The 19,456-nt window shown below is 52.5% G+C and overlaps 1 protein-coding gene and 1 pseudogene across 1 annotated transcript in view; one reads left to right on the top strand and one right to left on the bottom strand.

Annotated features, from left to right (window-relative positions):
* Positions 1–19,456, top strand: part of CDH23 (cadherin related 23) — a 395,942-nt gene that overhangs the window by 151,773 nt on the left and 224,713 nt on the right. Inside the window, exons 7-8 of the mRNA XM_032841007.1 lie at positions 14,031–14,225; positions 17,641–17,769. Of these exons, the coding sequence (XP_032696898.1) occupies positions 14,031–14,225; positions 17,641–17,769 (324 nt within the window). The remainder of the gene's footprint in view (positions 1–14,030; positions 14,226–17,640; positions 17,770–19,456) is intronic.
* Positions 12,050–12,149, bottom strand: LOC116858529 (annotated as a pseudogene).

Genomic DNA, 19,456 nt, shown 5'->3' with positions numbered 1-19,456 from the left:
AATGTCATCTGTGTGACCTCCGTTAAGGAACCCCCTGCTCTCCCCCAGTCTCAGCTTTCCCATCTGTAGAGTAGTGCCTGGTGCGGGCAGTGCTCCAACCGGGCCAGACCTGAGAATTCCTCTGGGAATGGAAAAGCCCAGAGACAGGGGTGGGCCTGGGCACTGATTTTCTTTCAGAGCTCCCCTGCTATCCTGCTGTGCAGCCAAGGGAGCGTAGCCCTGGCCTGAGTGAGTGACCCCTCAAGTCTCAGGAGCCCCGATAATTCCAGTCTCTCTCTACCTCTTGACTCTGAGACCATTTCCCAGCACCACCACCACCCCAACCCTGGGGCCCGTGAGTTCCCACAGCTGCCCTCTCTCTCTCCAGCTCTCACCAGCCGTGAGCTCCCCTGCAGTCATGTGTGCACCCCACCCCCCTCACCCCTGCCCATTAGCCCTTGAGCCCCCGGGGCTCCAAGGGGCAGGTTCTGCTTACCACATCATACTGTCCAGCAGCAGTAGCCTCCGGGACCCGGGTCAGGGATTTGAGACAGAAAACCTGCACCAGGCCTAACCTACTCCTCATGCCTGCCCAGGCCTCGGCTGCCTCCTTCATCCGCCCCTTCAGAATGCACGCCCCAGTTCAGGACAAAGGGGCAAACTGGTGGGTGGAGCCTGAAGGGTGGAGGGGAGAGGAGAGATGAACCAAAGTTGTATCGCTTGAGCCGTCTCCTTATTCAGAATGCATTTATTAGCCTCAGCTTCCCATAGATGTAAGGCCTGCCCTAAGGAGATTTGCATATTCATTTTGTTTAACATGATTCATCATCATGCAGGGAAATGAATTTGGGGGCTGGGAGATGGAGCCCCATTTGTGAGCCATGGAGCTGTGCACAGAGAGCTCAGGGCACCGTTGGCGGCATGACACAGCCAGTGGGCTCCACTGGGACACAGATGGGGTGCATGCCACAAGGAATGCCCGGGCCTGTTATCCAGGCCTTTTGTCTCCGCAGAGAGCCGAGCAAGGACCTTAGCCTTCAGATGCATCCTGTTCCCTTCCAGACTGCTCCACCAGAAGTAACATTTGCAAAGCACTTTAGTTCATAAACTCTTACACCCACCCCAAGAGGTAAAACTTTATGACAGAGCCTAAGGCTCATTGAGCACCTGTTTTGCACTAAGAATGCCTCATGCATTATCTCCCATAAGCCTCACAATAATCTCATTGCAAGGAAACTGAGGTTCAGAGACATTGCCTAACTTCTCTGAAGTCACACAGCAATTTTAATAAGGGCTGGAGCTGGGACTCAAACCGCAGCTTCCCTGAGGGTTTTGCTCCTTCAAAGCCTCCCTTTATTATGTTTGTCCTCCTCGCCGTAACCGACCACATGTAATTGCTCATGACCATATTTCGGTCGGAGAGATGAAGACCGTGAGCGTGTGCTGTGTTATTTGATACATGTGTTTGGGATCAGCGGATGAAAGAACCTGACAGCTCCTGATATCTCACTCTTCCACTAACAGCACCTTCCTGGTGACTTCTGATATCTGTCACCTCTGAATCTGGAATCTCTGGATGACCTAAGTCATTCTGTGGCAGACTCCTTAAATGTCATCAGGAGGCCCTGGCACTTAGCCAGAATGACAGGATCCCAGTTTCTCAAGGTCATCTTGGCCAACTCCCTGCCTCCTAGACCTGATACACTCTGCTCCCTCGTCACTGAGAATAATATAGCGTGGTGGTTAAGAGCTTGGGCTCTGGGTGCACATCCCCAGATTCCTACTTATTACCCCTCGGCCTTGGACATCTGGAAAAGGCATGGTATTAGTGTGTGCTTCGAGGTTTCCATGAGGATTGTATGGTATGATGCATAGAAAGTATTTAAAACAGGGTCTGACATATAGGATGTCTTCAATAGATGGGAGTTATGACCTTAGACCCACAAAAGTCTCTTTCTTATCTTAAAAAAAAAAAAAAATCCCAGGAGACTCCACGCATCTACTGATTGCTATTTTCCAGAATCTACCAAGTCTCAAGACCACCTCATGCCTCAGCTGAACCCTGTTTGTGTTTGGAACTCAGCCCCCTGTAGTCCTGGGCTCAGGGACAGTGTCCCGGCACCCAGATGGCCCGCTTCTGGACTCTAGGCTAGCTCCTTCAAGAGGACTCTTCTGTAGGTCACATCACACCTTTCCCTAGTTTTTTTTCTTTCTTACAGTTGTCTACTTCTGCAGAAGGTGGTGATTTTTATTTTGACCTTTGAGTTTTCAAAGTACTTACTCCACTGTTAGCTCATTTGACCTCCCCTGCAGCTCCGTGTGGAAGGACTTGCTATACCCATTTCCCAGGTGGGAAAACTGAGGCATCAATGTTTGCATGAATGCTCTGTGACAACAGAGAAGGAAGCTTTGTGGATTGTGATTGTCAAGCCAGAATATGACCCAGCACTTAAGGAGTGTTGTTTCTGGATTTTCTTTTTTCCAGTCAGGTCAACATGCATGGAGAGTAATCATCACCTAAGGGATGCTTCTTGGTCTCCAGAAGCTGGTTTATAAGTCCCTGCTGGGAGGCTCCCAGGAGCCAGTCAGCCTAACTCTCAGGGTGGGGAAGGATGCCTCTGCTGTCAGTCCTCCCACACCACAGAGAGAGAAGTAGAAGCTGGTTCCCTAAGGGAGGGAGTGGCGCAGCCTGGTGTTGAATGTGGCATGCTATGGGGACTGGGGCCACCCCACCATGGTGGCCTGTCTGTCCCCTTCTCTCTGCATGTGGCCTTCAGCCAGCTGCTGGGCTGGTGGGCCAGCTGAGCACTGTCCAGGAGGCATCAAGCCCTGTGCTGCACCGTGCTCCTTCCCTCAGCCCCAGCAGGTCAGGGAGTGAGAGGGTGTCGAGGGTGGTGTCTGGGGGAGGGCGGGTACATGGATAGCCCTGGAATGTGGTGCTCATGGGAGGTGGCACTTGGCATGGGAGGGGACTCTCTTGGAACTCTGCTGCCACTCATTATCTCTCTATGCCAGATGGTGATGTCTGCTTTCCGGGAAAAATATCAGGAGGAATTTGGGTGGGAAAGACAGAGCATCATGAGCAAAGGCTAGAAGTGGGCCCACACTCTGGGGGCTACCAGGTAGAATAATCTGACCAAAGCAGAAGGTCTCAATGGAGTGAAAACAAAAGAGGAGTGTAGAGAGGAAAGCTTTGGTCAGGCTCTGCTGAGGTTTAAGGTCCAAGAGACCTTGCCTTGGAGGTAAAAGGAGCCTATGGTGGTGTTTGAGAAAGAGAACACGAAGGGAGATCAGTGCTTTAGGGAGGTGACTTTCTGGGATCAACTACAGGGTCATGGCCAAAAGAGAGGAAGGGCTGCAGTAGACCAGCCTTAGGGAGATACATTTTTTCCACGTTTATATTAATTTTTATCAAAGTCATAGTTGCATGAGTGTAAAAGTCAAAGAGCAAAGCTACGCTTATGATAAAAAATGGCAATGCCCTGTCTCACCCTTTCCCATTCCTGATCCCCAGCCCTAGACAACCTCTTCCAATTGCTGATAGTTACCTTCTCATTTCTAAATTGCATGCATATCCATTTTCCATTTTAGGCATTGTAGCTTTAGACATTGACTTCTAGCTCTAAAGGATGAGAATGGCACTTCTACCCTACCCTTGACCTCACCTTTGCTGCACATGCACACACACCCAACCTCGTCACATGCTCCACCCATCCTCCCAACTTAAGCACAGCTCACACAGTATTTGGTGTACACAGCACTGTGATTATGTAAATATCATTCAAGCTCTGCCACATCACGTACTTTAATTATAATTCCTTTTTTGTTTTTTCTAGAGTTAATAATTACCACCTTTCTGTTGGTTTGCTTAGAGTTCTGTGAAGCTATCACTTCTTCTAAATATTCAGACATAATCAAGTACCTCCTCTTCGTCTATTAAAAGTATATTGATTTTTTTTTATCAGTTTGTATTCCTCATGGCAAGATTCTCCTTGGAGAGTCCATCCTCCTGTTCCCACCCAGACTGGCTGTGCTCTGGCTTGCTTGCTTTTCTGGAGGCTGAGTGGCTGAAGAGGCCTGTGTGGAGTGGGCATGGAGCGTGGAATAGGGGAATCACCCAGTGAATTTCTTTGTCTCTTTCTTCATGGTTCCCATATTTTCCTCTTGGTTTACATCCTCATGTTGGTAGAGAACACCCTTCAGTAATTTCCTGAAAAGGGATTCATGGGCTTTTTTTTTTTTTTTTTACTCTGTTTGAAAAATGTATTTGTTCTAGATGCCTATTTGTTGATAGTTTGGCTGGGTATAGAATTCTGGATTGAAATCATTTCTCTCATAATGCAGTAATTTCTCCTTTGCCTATAGTGTTACTGTTAAGAACTTCTGTGCCATTTTGATCCCTGACCCTTTGAGGGTAGTCTTTTGTTTTCTCTCTGAAAGTGTCTTAATTTTTTTTTTTTTTTTTTTGAAGACTCAGTGTTTGGAAACTGCATAGTTTTATGACTCGGTGTGGGTCTTTCCTCTGAACACACAGAGGCTTCTTTCCATCCAGAAACATGTCCTTCAGATCTGGGAGATTTTCTTACCTCACCTCTCAAATAATTCCCTCTCCTTCACTTACCCTGTTTCCTCTCTCTAGAAGCCCTATTAGTTGGGTGTTGGATCTCTGTTGGGTGTTGCTTCTCTGATTTTCTTATTTTTCTCCCCCCTTTCTCTATCTCTTTGAGTTTTGTCCTTACTTTTAGAGAAATTTCTTTATCTTCCAACTCTTCTATTAAGTTTGTTATTTTGACTGTCTCTTCCTCTTAGAATGTTCTTATTTCAAAGAGGCTATGCCTTGTCTCACTAAGCATGTCAAAGATACTTATTTTTGTTATTCCTTCCCACTGCTCCACCCCAACCCCATCCCTGTCTTTCACATTAGATGCTCTTCTCAAATGTTTCCTGACCCTTAGTTGCCTGTTTATATTTGAGAGTGAGTTGACATTTAGCCGCCTAGAAGCCCACTGTAGTGTGTTAGGGCAGGGCAGGATGGAGCGAGCGCTCTTGCTGACCAGTGGACTTCACTATGGGGTGATTAGGTGAAGATCTAGCTGTTACTTTGCAAGAACTCTACCATGTTAACATTTGTGTTCGTCTTTCTCTTGGGCCAGTTTCCCTGTCTCCTGCCTGCTGTCAGTCTCCAAGAGGCTGACTGGCTAGAGGCCTGATCGGGGATGGGAATGAAGCAGAGATGCAGATTTTCATTTAACCTCTCTGTTTTCAGTGCCTTATCCAGCTCCCAACCTGAGTCCAGAGCCCAACTAACGTGGCCGCTCGAGAAAGAAAACCTCTTGTCTTCTGCACAAATTGGGAAGGCACTTGGGAGTCTGACTACTCTTTGAAGATTTGCAGATGGTCTTCCCAGTTTTGGCCTCACCTGGTATCTCCAGCTCCTGAGATTTTCCAGGGTTCTGAGTCCCCAGCCTGAGCTTTCGTTTGCCCCTCTTTCCTAAGGCAATCTCAGTTCCATCTGTTTCCAGTTGCCTCCTCTCCTGTTCTTTTTGTCCTTGTGGATCTATGCATTTTTAATTTTCATATTGTCATTTTGGTGAGGGGTTTGGACAAAAACAGAAATAAATGAATGTGTTCAATCTCCCACATTGAACGGGAAGTCCCGATTCTGTTAAAACATTTATTGAATCCCTTCTATGTGCAAGTGACATAGGTGTCACCGCAGAGGTGGCCAAGGTAAATAACAAAGAGAAAAGGGAGGATTTGGGGAATATGGAAGGAAGAATTGACATTCTTATGAAGAATAGGGGGCAAGAGAGAGGGGCAAGTCCAAGATTATTCTGGTAGACAAAGACCTTTGCAGACATGGGGAAGTCAGGAGGGGCCTTAGGTCAGTACTTTGAAGAGTGTCTTCCTGGGATTCAAAAGGGGCAGTACACAGCTGGAGGCCAAGAAGGAGGGAAGGACTCAGTGGTGGGTAAGCACTGAGCTGGCTCCAAGGAGTGGAATAGCTGGGAAAGTACTCGAGTCCTATCAGGGTATGTGGGACTCAGAGCTCAGTCCTTTGAGGTTCCTTCTGCCTACAGAGCCTCCACCCGGCGGCCTGCCTGGCTCTCAGAGCAGACCTAGCACATTTTGGATTCTCACGCACATCGTCTGAGAGACAGCAGATGCTGATGGAGAGAAGAGATGCTGTGAAATGATCTCTTCCTGACTCCTCTGTAGAGGGTGGTGCTAGAGAGTGTGCTATACGCATGCATGTGTGCATGAGCTGGTGGGCCCCTCCCTGACCGAATGGGGCCACCTGAGACAGCCATCAAGGCCTGGCGGGCTCTTGCCTCTCCAGATTCCTCTCAGAGCACTGTTGTTCTCTTTGGACCTGCTCTCAGCTAGAGCCAGTCTCTCTTTCTCGCCTCCTGGAGAAATAAATACAGCCCACGTCTCCTACAGACCCCATTTCTCCTTCTCCCTAAGTTGGAATGCCATGAAACCTCTAAACCCTTACATTTGGGATGATGCCCTCTCCAAGACCCCGTGGGCCCCTGCCTCCGGGTCACCAGTGAACCGGTACCTGCTTTGGCATTCCATGGAAACAAACACAGGTGACCCACCCACTGCCCCAGGAGCCCCCTTGTCAGAAAGGCCTTTATATCTGACTTGACTTCTTGGCACAGTGGGAGCCCATATCCTGATTTCCAATGGAAGTGTGAAAACTTGGAGATACCCTCTTCCTTCTGAACTTTTTGGGGAGCTAAATCTCCCCACCAGCTCTTCCTTTTCTAACACAGACCACCTAGAGCCCTTGGTCTTCGGTTCCCACGTCACCCCCTGCCCTTCCACAGAGGACAGTGAATGAATTGGCCATGCCTGAGCAGGGGCCCTGGACCCACTGTCCACCCCCATTTCTGGGGTCCCTGAGGTCTGGGGACACAGAGGTGATCCGAACTTGAATCCTAATTCCGCCACTTACTTACAAGCTGTGTGACGTGGGACAGGTTGCTTCATTTCTCTGAGCTTTCAGAGAAATGAAGATCCCACCCCCCCTCACCTGTCCTGGAAAAAAGAGGTGATGAGATAAATTTGTTGACCACACCCCCGGGCCTGAGGGTGGAGAATCGAGCTCCCTCCCCTGCCCCCACCCCACCTGGGTCAGGGGGCGCCCTGCAGCCCAGCCCCTGAGCAGCACATGCGCCTTCCAGGAGCGTCTGTTCCCAGCTCAGATCCACCGAGATGCCTGCACCTTGTCAGGACTCCATCTGTCAGGAATTTATTACTAATGCATTTTATAACAGGCTTTATAATAAGATATTAAAGACTGTGGCGGCATCCAGCAAGCATTCCATAAATATTAATAACGCCTTTAGAGATGGCACCTCCAGTGGAAATGGTAGGGCTTGTTGCGGAGGTTTGGTCGAGGACACGGAATAAATCGAATTGACGAGCGTAGGCCGCGAAGATGAGCGGGGATGGGGTGCTTCTCCTGTCTCTCCTACCTTCCTTTCTCTAGGCGCTTCAAACTTTTATACTGCTTTTCCTTTCTTCACAACTTTCCCTCTGCAGTGCTGCTTCCTCTTCCTTCCAGTTCCTTCCTCCCTCTTTCATTCCCTCTCTCTTCCTGGGAATGCTCTCCGGCTTATCCCCATCACCCTCTGCTCCCCAGTTCTGCTCTTTCTCCACACCCTCCTATCTTCCTTTGTCCCTGGTCACCTTCTTCTCCCTCCCCCACCCGCTTCCTTACCCTCCTTCTCCGCCTCTCTGCCTGCCCGGCCCTGTTCCTCCCTTCTGCCTGTACCCCCCGCCGTTCCAGTGAGCACCCCGAGCCACCTCTGTAGAAGCCTGGAGTGTAATGTAACTCACACTGCATGTGAGAAGTGAGCTATTTATCATTATTATTAACGAACAAGATCCCTTGCACAGCAGAACTTTCCCAGAGTCTATTCCCTTGTCACCCCAGGAGTAGCAAAAAGATTTATTTGTCTCTGAATTGCACAGGGTGGCCCATTTACAGCAGGTCCATCAGAAGTGATGTGGAGCTTAAATGGGAACTGGAAGAGGCAGGGGCCTGCCCTGTCTGCGTCCTGCCTGGAGCGGGGCTCCTGCTGAGAGGATCCTCCTGGCCTGCCAGGGTTTTGCAGGGGTTGATCCCTAAACACTGTTCCCTGCTTCCCAGGAGGCCTGGGCGGGACATTTGGAGAGATTTCCCATGTAAGGGCTCAGAAGCTCTGGGGGGGTGGGGGCAGGATGGGGCAAGGGGGGAGTGGCCATGGGGGAAGAGGTGCTGGGAGCAGAACTGGGGCAGAGAAGCTGGCAAAGAGGCCTGGAACCTTTCCTTCCAGAGACCAGCTGCTCCTTTTCAACAAGAAGCTGGACTCAGAACCAGTTTCCACCAACAATTTGTGAGGAGAAGTTGCCCTAGAATGAGGCAGCCCACCTCAGCTGAAATGGGCCTTTTGGCCCTGCCTGTACAGCCCAGGCCCATCCTGGTAATGGATCTGTAGACCCCAAACCCCAAGCCTAGACACCAGAGGAGTCCCTTGTCTCCAGGTGGGCAGAGCCTGGCTTTGTAGGGTATCCCTCCTCCAGGCCTGTCTTGGATGATGGTGTCAAGCCAGTGACCAAGCTGTCTCCTACCCTCCCCTGCCACCCCCACATTCATGCCGATCACTGCAGTGACCTGACTGGATTTGCATGTTAAAAGGAGTATCTGGGGACACTTTTAAAAGAGAGGGAGCCAGCATTCATTCATCTAGGTTGTTTTATTCTTCTCCCCCTTATTACCTTCCTTGCCCCCAGCAGCCTAGGAGCAGTGGTAGGGAGCTTTGCTTTCTGTGGCCCAGCCTGGGCATTAAAAGGACGGAATCCCGGCAGGCAAGAGTCAGGCTGAGCCTGGGGCAGAGCTGCAGGAATGAGGAGGCCTTGCCTGGGGCTGGATGCATTCTGGGGGTACCGTGGGGGAGGAAGGAATGGAGACCCATAGAGCACAGTGTAAGCCAAAGGGTGTAGCCATAGGAAGGACAGCCCAGATGCAGTCCCTGCGCCACAGCCAGGGACAGGAAGTTAAGTCCAGGCAGGGTCTGCAAAGACCAGGGCAGGGAAGGCTCTGAGAGGCACATGTCTCTGCTTTCCTCCCTCACTGGGCTCCATTACCATCACTGCAGCTGAGCTTTCTCGGCCCATCCGTGGCTTCTCCTCCGCCCTGTAAATGTTGGCTTCTGTGTGGCACTGGGCTTGTCACGGTGCCCACTCCAGCCCTAACCAGATAGCAAGAACCTTCTTTTTCAGGTTCTGCAGAAAATGGATTTAACAGGCCAGGCTGCATCTGATTGGCGTACTTGAGTCACGTGGTTACCCCTGAACCAATCAGATGTGCCCTAGGTCTGAAGTCACTTGGTACAGACTTTAATCCATTCCCTTAAGCAGAACTGTGGGTTTATAAAGCGCATCTTTACTTGGGGAAAGTGTGCGGAGGGAGGCAGTGGTTAGCAACTCTGGGTGGCATGAATAAAGCGCTATATTTGCCGTCGTGGCTCTGCCATTCACCACCTGAGAGACCGAGAGCCAGACGCAGCCCCTCACTTGTACCATCAGTAATTTGGGGAGACAGGACTGGATAATCCCCAAGGCTCCTTCCTGCTCCTACACTCAACGCATCCCTGAGTTGTGCAGGGTCAGGCCTGGACTCCATGATCAGGAGCTGCCTCCAGGAGCCCCTCCCACGCCTTCCTCAGACCCCTGCCCTCCTCTCCGGGGCCCTCCAGTCCCTCTGGGGAGGGCCTCCCGAAGTTCTCCCACCTGGAACCCGTCTGCAGCAGCCATGAATTCATCAACAGAGATGGTCTCTTTCTGAATTTTAAAATGCCCATTTGTCTAAGTTCATGATAAAGAGATTGATTGGCTGTTTTTAATACCCTCCTTTAAACAGAGCTCATCTCACGCTGCTTGTGATGGTATTTTATTACCATAATAATAATTGCAATGACCATTTATTGAGTATTGCTCAATATTGCCTTGTGCCTGGCTCAGCGAGGTTTTTTTTTGTTTGTTTTTTTGGTTTTTTTTTCCCTCCACACCTTGTCTCGTGTAATTCTCACAATCCTGGTGGTAGGTACTGTGAACAGTTCCATTTTTATATTTTCCTTCGCACAGGGAAACTGAGGCCAAAAGAGTTCAGCAGCATATGCTTGAGGTCTCCAGCCAGTATGTGGAAAGGCTCATAGTCACACTTAGGGAGTGTGACTCAGGCCATGCTCGGAGTCACCAAGTTTTACTGCCTGCTGTATACTCCAAAGCCCAGCTACACCTGGTCACAGGGGGAAATCTGCTTGTGTGGAAGGTGTAGCCCTTTAAAGGGGCACATCTGCACATTTGCATGAAGCAGCAGCTAGGTGCTCGGAGAGGCCCCAAGTGTAGGTGCTGATGAATGCCACCCCCCCATATCCGTAATAGAGCATATCCCTGATAGGCACCCAGAACCTGAAATGCAGGAAGTCAGCATTCTTTTCTCTCCAATGGCTTGTCCCTTCTAAGTATATGAATGGCTCTTTGCCAGGCCCGTTTAAAACCTTTTCTAAGTTATGCAGAAATTAAATGGGTTTTCACTGCAGGCCATGAAACATAATCTAAGAAGGTCAGACACCGGACCGTTCCTTCTTTTCCCCCTTTTCCCCTGTCTTCTCGAATCTTGCTTTTAAATCGTCTGGTCAGTTGCCCAGAGAGCCTTTGCCCCAGACCATGAGGTATGCTTGGGTGAAATGTCCCTTCCTCCCCGAGGCAAGGGGCCGGTGAGCTGACATTCTCACAGGAGCCATCCCTCTCCTCTGGGCACTGGCTGCTTGTGGGGTGTGCTCTGACATGCTGTCGAGCTCCACCCCCCCTCCAGGGGCTGGCTGCTGTGAAATCGGGACATGTCCTTCCCTCTCAAGGCAGACACCCCAAGTCCTGTTGGAATGTTTTGTTCTGGGATGTGGGTCTGACTCCCATGTGCACGTGGATGATGCACATATAGGATCTAGAGAGGGCGGGAGGAAGTGGGAGAACCGTAGTTTAGCCAAGAGACTTGTGGAGATCTCAAGACCCGTGCCATCATGGCAGCTCATCGGAGCTGGGGTCTGGCTCCCCTGAGTGCGGCACCAGGGGAGCTTAGACTTTGGGGCTGTGCACCTGGTGGCCCAAGGGTGTGTATCTGCAAAGTGCCTGCACCCATCAAATCCCCCAGGAAACTGTTCATCTCAGTTCCAACAAAGGCATTTCAGTGAAAAGACTGTGACAGGGGGCGGGCAGGGCCAGGGGTCACTAAGGGACTTTGAGGCACCTGGGATTAGAAGCAGCCCCTAGGGCTGAAGAGGGAAGGGGAGGGGAGAGTGGGGCTTAGGGAGCTCACTGAAGGCTGCGGTCAAGGAGGAGGGGCTGCTGGCTTGGAACTAGAAGGAGTAGAAAAGTAATACCCAAACTCTCCTCCAGCCTCTTTCCCAAACTCTTGAGTTCATACCAGCACGTTCCCTGGGCAGCAGCCAGCCTGCAAGGAGCCTGGGGCTGGATGTGGTCCACTGAGGTCTCCCTGGGGTGGGGAGGGAGAGACAGAGTAGGGTACTCAGTGCATCTGGGGTGGTACAAACAGGGAATGCCCAGCACAGTACCATCATTAATATTCATAGTGCTTCTTGACACCTGCCTGCCCTCCCCTCGAAGGCATTCTTGTCTGCAGTCCTCTGGAAGGCACAAGATGACAACATCCGACTGCCCATTTCTAAGCACTTATTATATGCTGGGAAATTTGTACTCGGGAGCTCATGTTCTCTTCACCGTGACCCTATGGCATATTATTAACTTCAGTGGACAGAGCGGGCATTAAGGATCAGAGAGATTAAGTAACCCAAAGACACACAGCAAGGCTAGGGTTCCCATAGAGTCAGTCGATCCCTGAAATCCTGGCACTTTGCCCCCTTGCACACTTGATTCTCTTCTGGAGGGAGGGAGGGAGGGAGGGAGAGCATCTGTTTTCCAAGCCACTGAGCTGAGGAGGGAAGGCCTAGCAAAGGAAAAGGAGGTTCAGAAGCCCTGAGGTATGAGGCAGCCTGCTGGGTTTGAGAAGTACAACTAGCTCTACCTACCAGAAAATATTAAACCGATATGAATAGAAGCTACCCATGATCTTAGCCAAAAGGCCAAGAAGGGATGCCTGCCGGGAAATACAGCGTGAAGGAAAAGACAGAGCTAGACCATAAGGGCCTGTGTTCTATGCAAGGGGCATTGGGGAGTCATGGATGGTGTGGAGGGGAGAGGCCTCCCTGTCTACGTCCTGTCCTTTGTGCTGGCGGGAGGACAGATTCAGAGCCTGTCCCTTTAGCCTGGCACTTGCCTAGTGATGGGGGAGAGTCAGCACACTCAGAAACAGTGGCAGATCCATAGCCTAGTTCTCCTGAGGCCCTTTCCAGCCCGACTAGGAGTTTTATAAAGAACACCCTTGCCTCAAGCAGATGGTCCCAGGGAAGGGCCGCCAGCATGCCCCAGTGACAGAAGCTACTCAAACTGATGACGCAGGGCCCAAGTCCTGGCCAGCAGCATAGGGAAGAGGCAGCAGTGTGGCTGTTGTCCTTGAAAGGAGCCCTGCAGGTCTCAGAAGGGACCCAGTTCATCCCAGTGGGAATAAACACAAGGCCAGGAATATCGGCTGTGCCACCAGCAAGGTAACGGGCTAGTCCCACACTCCTAGCTGGGAGGTTCCCACCCCCGGGGCAGTTGAGCTCAGCATCATACGGAAGAGGCAGGGGAAGAACTGCCATCGGTATTTGAGAGAAGCATAAGATCACTGGCTTAGAATTAGCCAGCCCTGAATTCCAGGCCCTCTTCTACCACTGCCTAGCTGTGTGACTTGGGCAAGTGACTTAACCTCTCTGAGCCATCGCTCCCTTTTCAAAGGACCGTCAACGGGAGCAGGGATTGTACCCTTTTGTCTCTGCAAAGACCCTCATTCAATTGCCTATCTCCAGGTGTGCCCAGAGTCCACTAACTGATGAATAAAATTCCCTCGTCCAATATTCTGCAGGCACGGCTGCCGTGCCAGGTACTGCGGTGGACGCCGCGGTGATGAGAGCCGGCAGTCGGGCTAGAAGCGAGCATGCGCAGAGCGCTCTCAGAGCCACTCGTTTTTGTCTTCAGAAAGGATGTGGGCTGAACACCTGCCGTGTGCCGGGCACTGTGTCAGGCGAGGCAGCTGGAGCCCCGTGGCTTCCGTGGGGCACACGTGCTGCGAGGGAAGACAGGCCCTGACCAAGGCATTACAGAAGACAGTGGATGATGAAAATCCCCTGGGGGTGGTGGGGAACCTTAGTATAAACAGTGGTTGTTGGGGGCGGGGGGGATGGTAGGGGCTGACCTGCCTTAGGGGTCTGGAAGGTTCCATGAGGAAGTTACATTTAACCAGAGACCCCCAAGTCAGAAAAGGGCAGGAGTCTATAGACAGTGTGTAACAGAGGGAATCATGGTAGGCTCCCAGGAGGTGGTACCTTTCTAGTGGGTCTTGTGGGCCTTTCGTGGCAGGCTGCCGTGGCCCAGAGATGGCATGTGGATGCCCTACCCCAGGCAATCCAAGTAACTTCTGTGGGGCCCGGCAAAGCCTCAGGGCCCCCTAACTCCTGCCTGTGGCACATACTTCTCAGCTCCCCACCCATGAAGCCCCCCAACATACAGACTCCCAGGTGCCCCCCAGAGCAGCCCTGGGCCTGAGGCTTGGGCAGCAAGGGGCATTCAACAGAGGAAGTGACACCGCCAAGAATCAGGGATTTGGGGACCAAAAGGCCCTCATCCAGAACGCCAGGATGAGCAGATCATCTTTAGAACTTGTGCTGTTATAGCCGCCAGGAGGCCATCAAAAAAAGGGAAAAAAAAATAGATACTGCATTTTAAATTCCTCTGAACCCTCTTAGAATAAAAATGACAAAGCTGCGGGTCTGGTTGGCTGGAGGGACGTGGTTAATGGGCTTTAGGGGAGTAGTCACCAACGAAGGCAGCTGTTCCGGGCACCACTCACCCTTTTGTTTGCTTTGCTTCACCCCCAGAACACGCCGGTGGGGACACCCATCTTCATCGTGAATGCCACGGACCCCGACCTGGGGGCAGGAGGCAGCGTCCTCTACTCCTTCCAGCCCCCCTCCCTGTTCTTCGCCATCGACAGCGCCCGCGGCATCGTCACGGTGGTCCGGGAGCTGGACTATGAGACCACTCAGGCCTACCAGCTCACCGTCAATGCCACGGTGAGCCCCGCCCCAGAAGTCTGCTTCCTCCCACCCTAGGAGAGAGCAATGTGACACCAGCATCCTTCCCAGCTGGTCAAGCCTCCGTAACAGGGATGCTGGCGAGAGTCACCATAAGAATAGGAGCAGTGCTGTGCCAAGCACTCGAATGGATCCTCTCGTTAAATCCCACAGCAGCCCTATCTCATATGTAATATGAAGTTACCCATTTTACAGATGAGGAAACTGAGGCCCGGGAACAATTCAGGTCATTGCCACAGTGACCCAGCCACTGCAATCCAGAGGCGGCACTGGGAACCCTGCAGGACGTCCACGGTGTGGGGGTGTCCCCTTGTTCTCTGGAAATTCAGACCCAACAGTGTCCTGACACCGCCCTACACGTAGGCGCCAGAGGGTCCGGGCCTCCTGGCCACTGCTCCCAAGTGGTAACGCTTACACAGGAGGACCCTCTCGTGCACCAAGCACCGTGCTGGGTCCTGGGAATTCCAGGATTAGTCAGCCAGGAGAGAGAGAGGAATAATTGTCCCATTTTATGGCTAACACTATTGAGACTTACAAGCCAGTAAGTAGTGGGGAGAAAGAATGCAAACCCAGTTTGTCTGACACCAGTCCAGTGCCCCGTGGCCAGGAGTTTCTGAGTTTCCAGATCCTCATAGCTGCTTGGCCTCTGTACCCTGCTGTTTGCAAGGGCCTGGGGGACAGGCAGGCCACACTCCGAGTAGGTTCCCAGCCCTGCACTCCTCTCCTGCAGGGCGAGAGCTGGCCTCTTGTCCCTTTGATTTCTGTTTACAAAGCTCTGGCAAGTTATAAGACTCCCTCTTGACCTGCCGGGACCCGTTTGTCTGACACCCAGCAACTCCCTCCAGCCCCCTGTCACTGCAGTGGGGACTGCCTGAGGCTCTGGGGGCTCCTCTTGCACGTCAGAGAACCCAGATCCTGGGGCAAGACCCACGGACTAGGCCAAGGGTTCTCCTGTCTGAAAGTTGGGGTTCCCCCAGGCTTGCGCAAGGTGTAGAGAGTTCCCAGGAGCCAGAAAGTGCATGCTTTTCCTAGGGAGGCTACTGTGGGGGCCATTCACCTTCTTTCCTTCTCCCCTGGTTAAGTGTAGTTTGTCCGGAAGGTCGCATGTCCTGCTCTTAGCAAACCAGATTTCTGGGATCAAGGAGGTGTGCAAAACTGGTCCCCGCTCTCTACGCGCACCTGTGCCCTTGCACGCTGCCTCGCGCCCGCACACAGCCGTGGTGCCCCTCCAGCTGCTCTCCATTTGCACACGCAGGGGCCCAGGAACACACAGATGCTTGCTCTCTTTTTTGCTATGCATCTGTCCCTGTGGAGTAATTTCCGTCTTCCCTGAAAATGGCTTTGGGCAGGCGGGGAAGAGACCAAAGCCAGGGCGGCAAGAACCTGGGTGGCCAGACCTGTCAAGAGGCCCGGGCTCCAGCTGAGATGGTGAATACAGTTAAATTGCTCTTAATCTTGCTGGCGAGCAGGACTGCAAGCAGCTGAACAGGAAGGGCCCTTCCCTGTGGATGGCTCCCCCACCTTAAGCTCTGTCCCCCTCAGGCCTGGTGCTGTGCCCTTGGCTGCGGGATATTTGCCCAAGGAGGTTCTCCTGCGAGGCATCAGGGCATCACGGGGAGCAGTGTGGGCGGCAGGTGGGGAAACGGGGGGACTTCCCTAGGAGTGGCTGCTGAGAGCTGCAGGCCCCCAGAGTCACAGCTGGGAACCTGGCGAGGTCCCCGCCCTGCCAGGTGTTTCCCCTGCCATTCCCTGTCCCCCACCCTGGAGTCTCAGATAGGCTGGATGGAGGGATCTGTGGCAGGAGGAGGGCTGTGGCCCCAAGACGGTGGGACAGGGAGGACAGCTGCCAGGCTGGACAAAGCTTTCTACATGCAAAGCCCGGTAATGACAAATGAGAACCACTGGGCTCAGCTCCTCCTGTGTCCAGACTCTCCTCCACCCTGCTGCTCTCACTCCTCATCCCCGAAGTCCCTTGTCCTCTCCATGGGCTGCCCCTGAGGACTATTAGGACAACCTGTTTTCCCTTCCCAAAGGCTCTGCTGCACCTCTGTATCCAGAAGGCAGGAGCAAGCTCTAGGCTTGCTGTGATGGGGGGAATGCTTGGCATCAATCCGGTGACCCCAAACCAAGGGAGACCTAATCAGAGCATAGTCACTCCTCAAATCCCAGACCAGAGAATCTGCAGGCCCAAGGGTCCTTGGAGGTCCTTGCCTTGAGCCCCCTCATCTCACAGAGAAGGAAATTGAGACCCCGAGAGGGAAGAAAATCTATTTGAAGCAACACAGCAAGTCAGGGCCCGAGCTGATGTTAGGGCCCCAGATCAGAGCAGTTAGGACAGGTTTTTACTGCAGAAGGATCTGAGTTGAGTTCTGGCCGTGTGACTCTGGGCAAGTTACCTCTGTGAGTCTCCTATCTGAATATCCTCTCCGACCCTCTGTTAATGTACCTGAATAATGGGCACATGGTATGTACAGAAGCAAACAAGGGGTAGCCCCATGCCTGCTCCGTAGTCTGCACTCAGCAACGAGTCTGTTCCTGGGGGCTATCGTCATTCAATAGCAGAGGGCTGTTTGAACAATTCATCACGGTGGGCTGTGTACGTTAGGGCTATCGAAGCTGTGTTTCTGGTTTCCTTTCTCGTCAAGCTTTCCTAAGACTACATTTCCAACTGACTAGGAGGGTCTAAACATTGCCTACCTGGCCACAGGGGGATGGCCCCTATGACCTCTCAGGATTTCTCCCTGGAGTCCCCCAAATGTCACAGGCCCTGGAGCTCCCCCTGCTGGTTCTACCAGAAAAGTTGCTTGACCAGTAAACCCTGTGGGGGCGGCGGAGGGATGGGGGGAGGTCGCTGGTCGGGGGTGCAGGTCTCAGAGTGGCCCCCTCTGCCATCAGAGGGTCTTTCTTCTGAGGAGCACCCATGCTGGTCATTCCCTTGCTGTCCCAGGATGAGAGGTGGCGGGAAGTGGGCATGGCAAGGGGCACTGGCCCTCTGCCTGAATCAAGAGAAATTGCTAAGGACAGCACCGTCTTGTTTCCCCAGGCCAGTCATCCCACCCATGACATGTCCGGGACGATCAGGCCTAGGCTGGGCTGGAGACAGGAGCTCTGGCTCCACCCTAGCCCTGCTTTGTGACATTGGACAAACCACCTTCTGCCGGGCATTGGGGTTCCTGTTTATGTTTTCCTGTACAGGTCAGAGATCACTGTGGGTTCGAGTCCTCAAACTTCTGTGTACTAATGTGCTTCCCACGGGAGCAGAGGAGCACTTGCGTCCATGGGCACATGTGTTTGTACTCATGGGTGTCATGTGTGTTCAGATGTGTGTGTATGTACACATGTGTGCATGTCAATAATGGCACCATCTAAGGTTGTATATTCTTTGTCCTCTAAGGATCAAGATAAGACCAGGCCTCTGTCCACCCTGGCCAACTTGGCCATCATCATCACAGATGTCCAGGACATGGACCCCATCTTCATCAACCTGCCTTACAGCACTAACATCTATGAGCATTCTCCTCCGGTAAGACGCTCTCTGGCCCTCGTGGGTCTTCCCTCTGAGCTTCTATTAGGGACAGGGGCCCTGTTTGGCTGGACAGGCTCTTCCTTGGCATTTCTTACTCCCCTCAATCCCTGTGCATGTCCGTGTTGGGTGTCTTAGCCCAGTGAAAGCCCGACCCCCTCTCCATACTTTGCCACCATGCCCCATGTCCTCCCCTTCTCCCTTCACCTGCAGAGGGCTCCAAGAGGCAAAAACACAAAGACTTACTAGTGTAAACTAAGGGGAGCAGTTCAGAAAGATTGCTGTGGGGTGACAGGGACGACTGTGGAACCAGCCTGGTCTGGAGAGCAGATCTGGACTCGGCTCAGCCACATTCCCCACAGATCAGTCTGCCTCTCTCAGCCCAGGAGCGCTGCCCAAGATGGCGGCCATTTGCCCTCCACTCCCTGGTCCTCTCAGGCTTGGCCCTTCTGTGAGAGCACACAGCTCCAGCTGCCCCTCTAACAGCTCCATCTCTGGATTTCTCCAGGCCCACGCTTCCCAAAGAGGCATCTGATTGGTTGGGATCCTGATTTTGTGCCAGGTCACAAGGTCACAGATCTCCAGTTAGGCTATAAATTGGCTGCGCTTGGGTTCTGTGTCTGCCTCTGGTCCAATCAGCAGTGACTGGGGGTCTCTGAGGACCAAACGTGTTGCTGCCTGCTTGGCAGGGGCCGGGGGTGTGCAGCTGGGCTCACCCAGCCCTTGCCTCATAGCCATCCATGCTTCTGTGCAAACTAGAATAAAGCACGTACACTGGGCTGCTAAATTAAGAAAAGCTGGCTCCTCTGGACATGCAGTTTGGGGGGCCGCTCTTGGGGGGGAAAAAAGAGCGCCCTCCCTTTTGAGAGAACTCAGTATGCTTAGACGCACAACACTGAGAGCCAAGTAGGGCACCCAGCTGAACATGCGGGCATTAGGGCCCACCTGCACATCTGCACGGGCTCGCAGAATCAGTACAAGTGAGACACAGGCTTTCCTTGGCCAGGGTGCAGAACCTGTAGGCCACCACGGGCCAGAGAAGGCCGACCTCCAGATTGGAGACTGTGGTCCATCCTGAGCATGGCATCCTCAAAGCACTCTGCTTCTGTCCCCAGGGGTATGGGGCTGGGTGTGGGCTGGAGGAGCTAACAAGCAGGATGCTCTTCGGTCTCCCGTTGCAGGGCTCTGAAGCTGCATTTCCGGTGGAGGGGGACGTCTCAATGCCCCCTACCCTAACCTACTCTTTCTTAGTGGTTGGTGGACAGCAGGACCTCTATCTTCTTCTATCTAGAAGTCTGTCTCCTTCCAAAATCTCTTTGCTGCGCCCCCATCTTCTCAGCCCAGGGAGGCCTTCCCTGACCTTTCAGAGGAGGTGGGCCCTGCCAATGGCCCCGGGCCCCTGGACATCCCTTTCTTAATTCTCAGCATCCTTGGATAGCTTGCTCGGCCTCTGTTTCCCTGCTGGACCAGAAGCATAGTTCAGCAGGAATGGGGTCTGCTGTGGGCATAGCACATCAGGGGTGCTGAGGATGTGTTTGTGCAATGAATGAATGAACAAATGAATGAACGAACGAACAATCAAAGGAACAGTGCCCTGGTTAGACCAGGTCTCTCACCATCCTACCATTCTCATCACCCCTATGCCTGCTCCTGTCACCAGTCCAAAATCCGCCCATCTGTTGGTTCC

Source organism: Lontra canadensis, unplaced genomic scaffold (genome assembly GCF_010015895.1).
Source record: "Lontra canadensis isolate GAN:19392208 unplaced genomic scaffold, GSC_riverotter_1.0 scaffold3, whole genome shotgun sequence".
Taxonomy (NCBI): Eukaryota; Metazoa; Chordata; class Mammalia; order Carnivora; family Mustelidae; genus Lontra; species Lontra canadensis.
The sequence above is the reverse complement of the archived record's forward strand: the minus strand, read 5'-3'. Positions and strand labels throughout refer to the sequence as shown.